Source organism: Perissodus microlepis, chromosome 6, assembly GCF_051167445.1.
Source record: "Perissodus microlepis isolate ML-2025 ecotype Zambia chromosome 6, ASM5116744v1, whole genome shotgun sequence".
Taxonomy (NCBI): domain Eukaryota; kingdom Metazoa; phylum Chordata; class Actinopteri; order Cichliformes; family Cichlidae; genus Perissodus; species Perissodus microlepis.
This window is the reverse complement of record NC_140466.1, coordinates 38,804,069-38,816,270: the sequence shown is the minus strand read 5'-3', so window position 1 is coordinate 38,816,270 and position 12,202 is coordinate 38,804,069. Positions and strand designations below refer to the sequence as shown.

The 12,202-nt window shown below is 38.2% G+C and overlaps 1 protein-coding gene across 1 annotated transcript in view; it reads right to left on the bottom strand.

Moving 5' to 3' along the window:
- Positions 1-405: 405 nt before the first annotated feature.
- Positions 406-12,202, bottom strand: part of tpcn3 (two pore segment channel 3) — a 31,862-nt gene continuing 20,065 nt past the window's right edge. The window contains exons 12-19 of the mRNA XM_084932317.1: positions 9,638-9,702; positions 8,770-8,857; positions 8,531-8,600; positions 7,798-8,017; positions 7,445-7,535; positions 5,623-5,736; positions 2,003-2,118; positions 406-1,759 (exon numbers count right to left, since the gene is read on the bottom strand). Of these exons, the coding sequence (XP_084788443.1) occupies positions 1,626-1,759; positions 2,003-2,118; positions 5,623-5,736; positions 7,445-7,535; positions 7,798-8,017; positions 8,531-8,600; positions 8,770-8,857; positions 9,638-9,702 (898 nt within the window). The 3' untranslated portion in view covers positions 406-1,625. The remainder of the gene's footprint in view (positions 1,760-2,002; positions 2,119-5,622; positions 5,737-7,444; positions 7,536-7,797; positions 8,018-8,530; positions 8,601-8,769; positions 8,858-9,637; positions 9,703-12,202) is intronic.

Here is a 12,202-nt window from a genome sequence, read left to right as displayed (position 1 = left end):
TTTAGCAGTGATTACATGTTTTATCGTACTCTATTTCTGGCAGCAGTCACCAACAAACCTACTCACCTCCTGAAGATTGCTCCTGATGCATTCTTCATTATGGTGAGAGAGTCTAAGAAAGATATCAGCCATATAAGAGAAAATAGTTCTGGTTGACACTAACTATGGTTCTTATGAATTAGCCTTGCGGGCACAGCACTTTTTCAAATTCCTCATTCCGCACTTAGTTGTGAGTGTGTGTATTCTGTGGTGGTTACAAATTTGTTAACGCAAATAGAGAACAACACATACAGTAACTTTACATTTGCAGGGGGATGATGAACATGATATATATATATATATATCTATATCTATCTATCCATACTCACTCACTCACTCTCTCACACACTCACACACACACACACTCCAAATAATCCAATCTATTTTTTTTTTAATGCAGATGTTAATTATCGTATGTGTGACTGTTCGTGAAATGTTTATCTGGGTAGGTCAGAGTACATATACACATAAGAACATATTACAGTAAGAAAGAATGATGATGAAGCCATTCTTTCTACTTTTCAAGGGGCATCAACATATTTTCCAGCATATTCCAGGGATTAACAGAGGCCTCATTTGCCAATTTTACATATTGCCATCTGTTGTCTGTTTTCACACACATATAATCATTGAGTGACATTGTACTCTTTATCCACAGGGTTTAATATGATGTCTTCCAATCCTTTGCAGCTTAGGGGAAGGCTTCCCATAAGGTTTGGGAGTGTGTTTATGGAAATTTTTGGCCAGTCTTCCAAAAGCACCTTTGTGAGGTCAGACACTGATGCTGGACGAGAAGGCCTGGCTCAGTCTCCACTGTAATCATGGCAAAAGTGTTCTTTTGGTTGAGGTCAGAAAGCTGTGCGGTTCAGTCAAGTTCTTCCACACCAGCTTCACTCAGCCATGTCTCCATGGACCTAGTCCTGTGCACTGGTGCACAATCATGTTGAAATGTTGAAACAGGAAGGAACCATCCCCCTATTCCCACCCACAAAGTTTGGTATGCTGAATTATTAAGAGCTCCTTTCACTGAAACTACGGGGTCCCCCCTCCAAAAAAAAACAGACAACAGTAACAAAAAAAACAAAAACAAATAAATGATCTCCCCTCCTTCTTTACACTTGGCACAATGTAGTCAGACAAGCAGCAGTCTCCTGGCAATTGAAAACCCAGACCTGTATATCAATTTGGCAAACAGAAAAGTGTGATTCGTCACACATACTTCGCATTATGCTTGTATTGTAAGCCTAGTGACATTTTTTAAAACTGAAAATATATAAAATATACATATATGATATGTAGCTTCAATTAAGACTTTTAAAAAACAAAACAAAACAAAAAACAAAGGTCTAAAAGCATTTTTGAACAAATCAGGCTTCTGTGCAAGAATTCTTTATGTGAAAATTCTGGTTTTCTTGCATTTTTACACAAAGATACAGGACAGAAATATGAACATTTAACACTAGATAAGACTGATTAGCACCCAATCATATTGTTGACACACTGCACTGGGTAAACATCAGATTTCAACATTTCTGAAAGTGTAAAATGACTACAGTTTGTATCCATTCATACATGTTTACAAATGCCTATGCATGGCTGAATAAGGGATTTGCAAAATTCTCGTTGCCCCGAGCTTCAGGATCGTCATTCTCAGCAAAATCTTCAGGGTCCAGATCAGCCTCAAATATCCGCTGTAACAAGGCGTCCACTGTTCGATATCCTGACACAAAACACACACACTTACATAAATATTGTCTCTAACAAACAAGAGCAAGTTTTTATTATTGTCTGTCCTCAAATACTTTGCCCATTTTTGCATTTCTACCTGAAGGGAACAAGAATGCCTGATGTAAAATTAGTGACAATCTATTGAGCAAATGTTCAAATTAAAAGTTAGCCAAAAGTGTTCCTTCTCTTCTTTTATCTTTTAAAAATCACCTTCTGTCTCCACTTGTCAACTTACTTTTTGAAGCAATTTTAAACATCAGGGACGGTAAGTTTGGTTTTGCTGACTGGCTGCCTCCCAGGTCATTGTCAATAGTTTCCATGGCGTTCACCAAGTTGTCCTCCATCGTCTCCCTGGTTAACCAAAAAATACAGATGATCAGGCAGAAATATGAGAGTGATAATCAGAGATTAAAACAGCATGAAAGATGTGCAAGATAATCATAAGAAGCCATGAAGCCAAGAGTCCATTAGACATTGTGCATAACAGAGGTTGAAAATTAAAGCTTAATTTGGATTTGATTCAGAAAGATAAAGAGAGAAATATTTTTTTAAACATATTTTTAATCATCTTCGAAAAGATCTTTTTAAAGCTTGGAAGAAAGCACCAAACAGTCAAAAGAAACCCCACTAGATTAAGGTAAAGTATTAAACTTTTTAAACACTGAAGCACAGCAGCATCAGCTTCCATTCATCTTCATAATGCAGTGAGTGACAAGTGTCATTGCAAGCCTTTTTGATTTGCCATTTCAGTAAAATTTGCTCAACCCAGAACGTTGAGAGCGCAGAGGGCAACGTGATTATAGCGGCAATGATCAACCAAGCTGATCATTTACTTAGTCATTCATTTTCATTTCATGTGCATTTTCTTTGATTTCTTTGGAGAAAAAAAAATGAAGTTAAGAGACAGGGACCACATTGTCCAAATGATTTTTAAATAATGTAAATGGTAAATGGACTGATTATTATTTAGTGCTTTTCTAGTCAAGCGCTCTATACAACATGCTGCATTCACCCATTCACACAAGCACTGTCTTCTACTGCTCACTAACTACCATTCACACACATTCATACTCCGATGGACGCGTCGGAGAGCAACTTCGGGTTAATATCTTGCCCAAGAATATTTGGAATGCAGACTGGGGGGAGCCAGGAATCAAACCATCGCCTCCTGAGCTACAGCCAGGAACCAACAGCAAAATTCTAATTGTATTTTGTGCTACTTGGTTTCAACAAAAGAACTGGCTAAGAGCAAGTCTAAGCACACCAAAAATAAACTGGATCTAAAAAGATATCAAACAAAATTATGAAACATGCAAGTAGCAAAAGTCATACTGGAAATGGTGTAGTGCTATTAATGTTAGGTCCAGTTGACATCGTACCACTATAATGGCACAACGAGCTGATTCACTATCACTAGGTTGACCAGTTCTCTTTTTTGGATGGCCAGTGAGCTGATTATCTTTCAGACACATAGGTGTCAAGTACACCTCTAAAACTAGTCAAAATCCACTGCTTGAAGAAAAAAATTGCAGACACCATTTGTGTGTGAGCTGATGACACAACATATACAGGATGTTTAAGCTGTTGTGCAATTGTGCTCAGGTACACTACCAGTCAAAAGTTTGGACACACCTTAGTTAATGGTTTTTCTTTGTTTTCATTGATGTCTTCAATGAGAATCTACAAAACTATGAATGAACACATTTGGAATTATGTAGTAAACAAAAAAGTGAAATAACTCAACATGTTTTATATTTTAGATTCTTTAAAATAGCCACCCTTTGCTTTGATTACTACTTTGCACACTGTTGGCACCTGAAATGGTTTTCCAACAGTGTTGAAGGAGTTCCCAGAGATGCTGAGCACCTGTTGGCCCTTTTGCCTTCACTCTGCAGTCCATCTCATCCCAAACATATCGATTGGGTTTAGGTCAGGTGACTGTGGAGGCCAGGCCATCTGGTGCAGCACTCCATCACTCTCCTTCTTGGTCAAATATCCCTCACATAGCCTAGAGGTGTGTTTGGGATTATTGTGCTGTTGAAAAATAAATGAACGCAAACCGGATGGGACTGCATGTCGCTGAAGGATGCTGTGGTAGCCATATTGGTTCAGTGTGCCTTCAATTTTGAATAAATCCCCAACAGTGTCACCAAAAGCGTGCCCCCACGCCATCACACCTCCTGCTCAATGCTTCACAGTGAGAACCAAGCACATAGAGACCATCAGTTTACCTTTTCTGCATCAAACAAAGACACCGCAGGTGGAACCAAAGATCTCAAATTTGGACTCATCAGACCAAAGCACAGATTTCCACTGGTCTAATGTCCATTCCATGTGTTTTATTGGCGCAAATAAATGACTCCTGCTTGTTGCTTTTCCATAGTTGTGGTTTCTTAGCAGCTATTTGAACATAAAAGCTTGATTCAAACATATGTGTCTGCTACTGGAACTCTGTGTGGCTTTTAGCTGGGATCTAATTTGAGGTGCGCTGTTAACTTGTGATTTCTGAGGTTAGTGACTTGGACGAATTTATCCTCAGCAGCAGAGGGGACTCGGTTGGTCTTCCTTCTCTGTTGAATGAGAAGGTGTGTCCAAATTTTTGACTGGTAGTATACATCACTTTAAAAAAAAAAAGATTGCTGTGTTTCTCACCTTTAGTCAGCAGAACTGCTAGGAAAGTTGAAAAACTCCATAATCAGAAACCCTAGTCCTCTAATTTTTAAAACAAGCTCATCACATTGCCTCATGCATACTTTGACATGTGTGAGAGAACAGCAGTCCTGCTGCATTATCAGATTGAACTGATTGGTGTGGCAGTGTACAGAGTATTTTTTGACAGCAACTCAGCATTTTTGCAGTATTTCTCTCAACCCCCCTAAGAGAACCATAGTCCTAGATGAAGTGTGTGGCAGGAGGAGCCCAGTGTCAGGGCAAACAAGGTGGAACCTTCAAACTCACACTGTCCACACGGTGTTTCAACATACAGAGACACTGAATCGGTGTTTTGAAAACATTTGGAATGACAAGCCTTGAAACAATGGGTCAGTTCAAATTGCCTGACAGAATCAAGATTGGGTAGGATGCTGTGGACTCAGTAGCTGCACAGTAATGTGACATACTGATGGAGCAGTCAAAGACTCGCTTTGAGAAAGTCCAGCACTTAATGCCATTTGTTGATTCCCAGCTGTTTAAGGAAAGTTTCTGCCACACAATATCTGGCTCTCTCTTTCTCTCACTCTTTGCTAATAGTAGAACATCATTATTCTTAATCAAATATATCACCAAAGTACAAGTCTGATTGATATGTTAAATGTAGTTTGAGGAGTGAAAATGACTGTTATAGTATATAGTAATATAGCATGTTAGCAATAACACACAAAAGAAGAAAATGTTGTGAGGTGATTTTGAAGTTTAAAGTTAAATCCTGTGCTACATGATGTATGTGGAAAAGTCAGACAGCTAGAGAGGATGATGAGGTGTGGCTGCACACTGGGTGGTTAGATGTTAGTCATGTGATTGGACGTCCAATCCAGCCGGTGTGTGTTTGAAGGTTGCACCTTGTTTGGTCACAGCTGACTATCATCTCTTAGTTTGTGACCCTGCTCCAATTTGCTTGGCTCTTCACATATTGCACGTGTTATATTGAAATGGACTGTGTGGCAAAACAAATCACACCCATCAATGCTATTTTGCCCCAATTTGTAAATCTGTTTCAAGTGTTGCTATAACAAGGTGGTGCTGTAACGTCCTATCAGGGATGTGACAGTGCAGGTATTGGGGTTGTGAATTATATGTGTTTGTTAGCCCACCCACTCAATATGACCACCACACACCACTCTCTGCAAGGTAACATACTGTGCCACAGCAAGCTCCAGTTCTTCAATCTTCCTCTCCAAAGATGTCTGCAAGTCACTTTTATCCACAGAGTACTCCACAAAGAACGCCTCAAGGACAAACGCCACGAAGATACTGAAAGACAAGAACAATCGCATGCAACATTTAGCAGTTCTTATCCAAATTGTATAACTGCATGTACTCAGAACAACCACTTTATCAGTTTAATATTGAAGACATTTTTCTGAGGCAGAACCGGGACCATTTATATTTCCATGATATCAAAGAACATTTTAGGATTCTAATTTGTGATTTTTTAAAATATCACAAGCTTTTTCTTCCATCATGCTTGTAAACACTGGGAAAACCAAGGAGTTGGTGGTGGACTTCCGGAGACGCAGACCCACACTGACACCGGTGAACATCCAGGGAGTGGACATTGAGATAGTGGACTCTTATAGGTACCTGGGTGTTCACCTGAATAATAAACTGGACTGGAGTCACAACACTGATGCTCTTTACAGGAAGGGTCAGAGCAGACTCTACCTGCTCAGGTCATTTGGAGTCCAGGGAGCGCTTTTAAAGACCTTCTATGACTCTGTGTTGGCATCTGTCATTTTTTACAGTGTTGTATGTTGGAGCAGCAGTTTATCGGCAGCTGAGAGGAAGAGGTTGGATAAACTCATCAGGAAGGCCAGCTCTGTTCTGGGATGCACCCTGGACGCAGTGCAGGTGGTGGGAGACAGAAGGACAAAATAACATCTCTGATGGACAGAGTCTCCCACCCCCTGCATGTAAATGTTGCTGAACTGCAGAGCTGCTTCAGTGACAGACTGCTGCGTCCTCGATGCATGAAGGAGCGTTTCCGCAGGTCATTCCTCCCTGCAGCTGTTAGACTGTACAATCAGAACTGCTCCCAACAATCATAGATGTTTACATCTGCGCTGTAACTGCAATAATTTAATCATCCGATTTGCACTACAACCTGGGTTTGCCTCTTACCTGTAGTTAATTTAATTTAATTTAATAACTGTACAGTACTCTGTTTATAGTAACTATTGTCTTTAATGTAAATATGTAAGAAAAAACAATGTGTATGTTTCTGTTCTGTGTCCTGTTTGTTTGTATATGTGTCTTTCTGGCTGCTGTTACAACCTAATTTCCCCTTGTGGGACAATTAAAGGATTATTCTATTCTATTCTATTCTATTCTACCAAAAAAGTCACACAAAATCTAAAACTTTGTGTATTATATATGATACACACATCCCACTTTGAAAACCCTCACATTGATACATTAATCCTGTAAGCCTTTACACTGATCATATTCTACTTTGGGGAATTTCAACATAAATGAAACAGTGTTTTGCAAAACCTTTTCCTTACTTTATGGCACTGACACTGCTACAATAGTGGCCACTATTAATAAACATGGCTACTGTTTAAATAAAGGTGTCAGAGTAGGCCGAGTTATCAGCACAAGATAAAAGGCGAGGTTTAAAGGTGGATAGGAGGATAAAAAGGTGGTTTAAATGGAGTTTTTCACTTAAAGAGAAAGGAGCTAAAATGGATATCTGAGCGACTGCAACAGGTAATTAATATTTTTGAACTGTGAATCAGTGAGTTGCCTACTTCTAGGACTCTGTTTGAGGGGGAAACTCTACTTTTATAGAGTTCTATGATAAAACACCCGGTATAACTCACCTTCAAGCATCTAGTGGTTAAAATGTGTCAGACGTAAATATAAATAATTATACATATTCTTCTAGATTATGGGAACAGCAGGACTTGTTTTTGTGGCTGACACCACACCAGTGATGAAAGTACGACACCATTAGCCTTACTTGAGAATGACGATGACGACTATGATGTGGAAGAGGACAAAAAAGATCCTGGCCGAAATGTGGGTGACGGTGGCAAAGCCGCTGCTGAGAAGTGGAGTCTTGTTAAGAAATGATAACACAAACAGGAATCAAACCTGGCCAACGCAATTATTCTCAAACATTTCATACATGTGGCAGATGATTTTATTTGCAGTAGAATGAAAGTCACTGAGAAAAAAAAAAAAAGAAAAAAAAGAAAAAAAAGGGGGGAGTTTTTGTAGTTTTGAAGACGTCTTAAAAATCCAAATCGCTGCTGGTAACTGAAAACAAGAGATTAAACACAGAAAATGCTGAGACATTCAGCTAAAGGATATCATGCCATTGGTTGACCACGGTAAGCTCAACCAGCAGGATGAAGGAGGAGACCACATCGTTGAAGTTATTCTTGCAATAGTTGAGCTTTGCAAAGTCTGTTCCATTCAGCAGAGGATTACCACAATATGCCTTTGCTGGATCGGTGGAGCTCTGTTCATAAAACGTCACCTTCCCTTTAAAGAGCTCCATCCCCACCATGGCAAAAATGTAGTACACCACCTGTGGAGGAACACCACAACGGACAGAACCATCTTCACAAACATAATGTCAGCTTCAGTTTTCAGACCCCTCAGCAGGTTGAGGCTCTGCATAATGCAGCGTTTGTAGGTTGGCTGGTCCTCACTATGTTTTAGAGCAGGTGTGGGCAACTCCAGGCCTCGAGGGCAGGTCTCCTGAAGGTTTTAGATGTGTCCTTGATATAAAACAGCTGATTCAAAGGGCTAAATTAACAACATGTCTTGTAGTTCTCCAGAGGCCTGGTAATGAACTAATCATTTGATTCAGGTGTGATGACCCAGGGTGATATCTAAAGCCTGCCCGACACTGGCCCTCGAGACCTGGAGTTGCCCATCCCTGTTTTAGAGTGAAGTCTCTACTGAAGGTTGCCCTCATATTGGTGATGGATCTTTTAAGACAGAACCATCATTAGGGCGGCTAACATCAGCTGTGCTTTGTTTTAGTGTTTGTTAACAAATGCTACTATGACAAACCAGCCTGCTGTCACAAACTCACAATGATAAGCTGTCCAAATGTGAGGATTGCTGGTCCAATCCTGATCAGGGTGTTGATGATTGTACGAAACCTAGCAAGAAAATAGACCTCACTGTTAGTAAAGCAACATGCTTATGCTTTCCTACTGTGACATCCATTTTTCATTTGATGCATCTAAGGATTACTGCAGGATCACCACAAACACAGATGATTTTTATACAAGGATAAATAAATGAATAAGTTAAGAAATGTAGTTAAACCTTTTGATGCTGTCCACCACCCGTATCAGTCTGAGGACTCGTAGAATGAAAACAATGTCCAAGATTTGTCGGCTGGAGAAATGACTCGCTATAATGCAAACGGAATTAACAAATTAATGAATTAACAAAGGCCAATAGCTTGTATCATCCTGTGTTTTAAAATAGTTATTGTGATTGACAGGGACATGAACACTCAAAGTAAACATTCAAAGATGTATCTAAAATGTGAGTAATTAAGTTTTGTTGAATTGTACTATCAACAGTTCAGAGACCAGAACAGCAGGAGCTTTAAAGGCTAAATCATGAAATCCTTTTTGGGGGGGAAATTGAGCATTTATACTTTAGTATTTTATAACTCAATTTTCAAAACTGTTTAAAAAAACAACAACAAAAAAGAACAACAAACTTGTGAATTTGCATATTCAAAGTTTTAATTTGTATTATATTAGTTAGTCTGCATTTTTTGTTTGTTTGTTTTGTTTAGTTAAAATTGTACTGCACAATCAGAATACTTTATTAATCCCCCCCCCACAACTACAATTAATGTAGTTGTGTTGGGGGGGGGGGTGACTACATTACACTTGATGACTCTACCATGGTGAAATTTGCCTTTATAGCTACACCGTGTAATTTGTTATTGTTGTAGTTGCATGTTTGTTTTCAGTTCAGTGATTTTCTGCCTCTGTTCCCCGACTCGATGCTGGCGTGTACATTCAAAGTGATGAAACAGATTGCATTAAACAAACAAACAAACAAACAAACAAACAAACAGTGATGTGCCAGCCAGATGTAAATTTGGCAAGGGTTAAGTTTGACCTTGATTTTGACCCTGTTGGAACAAAGCTTAACATTAATTAGAAACTCTTACATGACTTCATCACAGAGTTTACGATGGTGGCAATAAGAGCAGAGATGACAATGATTGTGTCAAACCTGAAGACAGAAAACAGAAATAAAAAAAAATTCAAACTTTAATTTAGGCAGAAATGCTATGAACGAGGATGCTGAAAACAAAACCCTTTTTTCTTATGGCGTCAGTCTGACACCACCAACGTGTCAAAAAACACAAATATACCATGAATGTAAATAAAACGACCTTTTTCTCAGCATCAGTTAAGTGTGAGAAAATCTTCATGTTGTAAAAGAATCAAAAGATTTTATCTTTTGTATTCTTATCCAAGTATTTCAAATTTAAGGAACATTAAAACTAACAAGCACATGCAGGGGGCTGCAGAGTGTGGAAGCAAACAGAACATGAAACCATTTGTGCCTAACAAGCAGCTTTCATTCATGGACTGGATCCAGGTCTAGCAATTCATCCAGAAAATATACAAACACAATGCTGAATATTTTTTTGACTGAAGTTATCGCAGCTACACTGCTCAGTAGCAAATGTAACACTACTGTAAAAAAGAAATGATAGCATAAGAAACAATGAAGACAAAAACTATTTCAAAAGCTGCAGCAAGAAACCTTCAGAAGGATCAGAGCTTAAAACCCCAGTGGCAACTTTATTAGGTGCACCAAGATGGATCTAAAGACAAACCTATTGTCATTCTACACACACACACACACACACACACAATAATATCATACCCAATAAAGTGGCCACTAAGTGCAAAAAGTCATGAAAATGAGGCAATTAACTGGCAAATACAGTGAGGAACATAAGTATTTGAACACCCTGCGATTTTGCAAGTTCTCCTACTTAGAAATCATGGAGGGGTTTGAAATTCACATTGTAGGTGCATTCCCACTGTGAGAGATAGCACTTAGAAACTTAGGAAATCACATTGTATGATTTTTAAATAACTTATTTGTATTGCACTGCTGCACATAAGTATTTGAACACCAGGCAATCAGCAAGAATTCTGGCTCTCAAAGACCTGTTGCTATGCCTTTAAAAAGTCCACCTCTACTCCACTTATTAATCTAAATTAGTAGCACCTGTCTGAGCTCTTTAAAGACACCTGTCCGCCCCACAGTCAATCAGACTCCAACTGCTACCATGGGCAAGACCAAAGAGCTGAAATGCTTATGTGCAACACAAATAAATTCTTTAAAAAAAAAATCATACAATGTGTTTTCCTGAATTGGTTTTTAAATGCTGTCTCTCACAGTGGCGCTACAATGTGAATTTCAGACCCCGCCATGATTTCTAATTGGGAGAACTTGAGTGGAGTGTTCAAATACTGATGTTCCTCACTGTAATATAAACTAAATTTAACTGAAAAAAGTTTTTTTTTTTTTTTTTTTTTTTTTTTAAATAGAACATTACATTTTTAAATAGAGCATTTTTGTACATTGTACCATTTTACCATGTTTTGTTTTGAGCTTTTCTTTTCAGTTTAGTTGTGAGTGGATCTGCCTGCTTTAGGTTTATCAATTACATCAAAAACTAATATTTTCACTTTTTCTGATTAAACCAAACTGAAGTTCATTTGAAGTTCAGAAAAGGTCTACAAGGTTATTTTCAATTTTCAATATAGAAATGTCCCTTGTGTACAAAGACATTTCAGTCTGTCCAATTCTTGTTGTTCTTAAATTGTTGAACTGTATAACAAATTGTCACACTGTCCTTTACACACTATTCAAACACAATCAGATTTCCCAGTGTCATCACTTGAAGTTGTCTTTGTAGAATTTCTATTGAATTTTAAGCTTTATATAAACTTGCATAACCCAAGTAAGCCAGTTGCTGGTTTTTGTTATATATTATTATTTTTTGTTTTATTATTATATTTCTCATTATTGAGCACTTGTTTAGTTTTATCCTTTATCCTATGTTCGTCAACATATTTTGTTTTTAAGTCTTGATGCATTCTCAATCATCCAGGAAAGTAAATCTCCAAAAGTTGATTCTGTTCATCTGGACGTAGCGTTTTGTGGGAGAAACGTTTTGTCACTCATCCAAGTGACTTCTTCAGTCGTCACTTGGATGAGTGACGAAACGTTTCTCCCACAAAACGCTACGTCCAGATGAACAGAATCAACTTTTGGAGATATTTTGTTTTTACTTTTGACATTAAACTAAGCTCCATCATTAGGAAAAGTTCACTTTCCAAAGCTTAAAAGAGTAGATCAACAACCCGCTGAGCATCAGTGACTTGGTCGAAGCACTTGAAGGCGTATGAAGGTAAAAGAAGCGGCTGATAATGTAAAAGAAACATTAAATCATGTCACATACCTTGTACTTATAATCTGGGATGTAGATAAGCTGTGTGAAATTCATGCAACACAACTTGTTGATCTTAGATTTGATTCATTTAAATACTTCCATTACTTGTTATATTAACAAATACTCAAAAATACTATACACATATTTTAAGAAATTAAACATTTGACATAACACACAAATACAGTACATGTTAATTTATAAATGTCTACGTAAGGGTTTGTGTATTAAGCAAGCAGACTTGGATTACACTGTTGG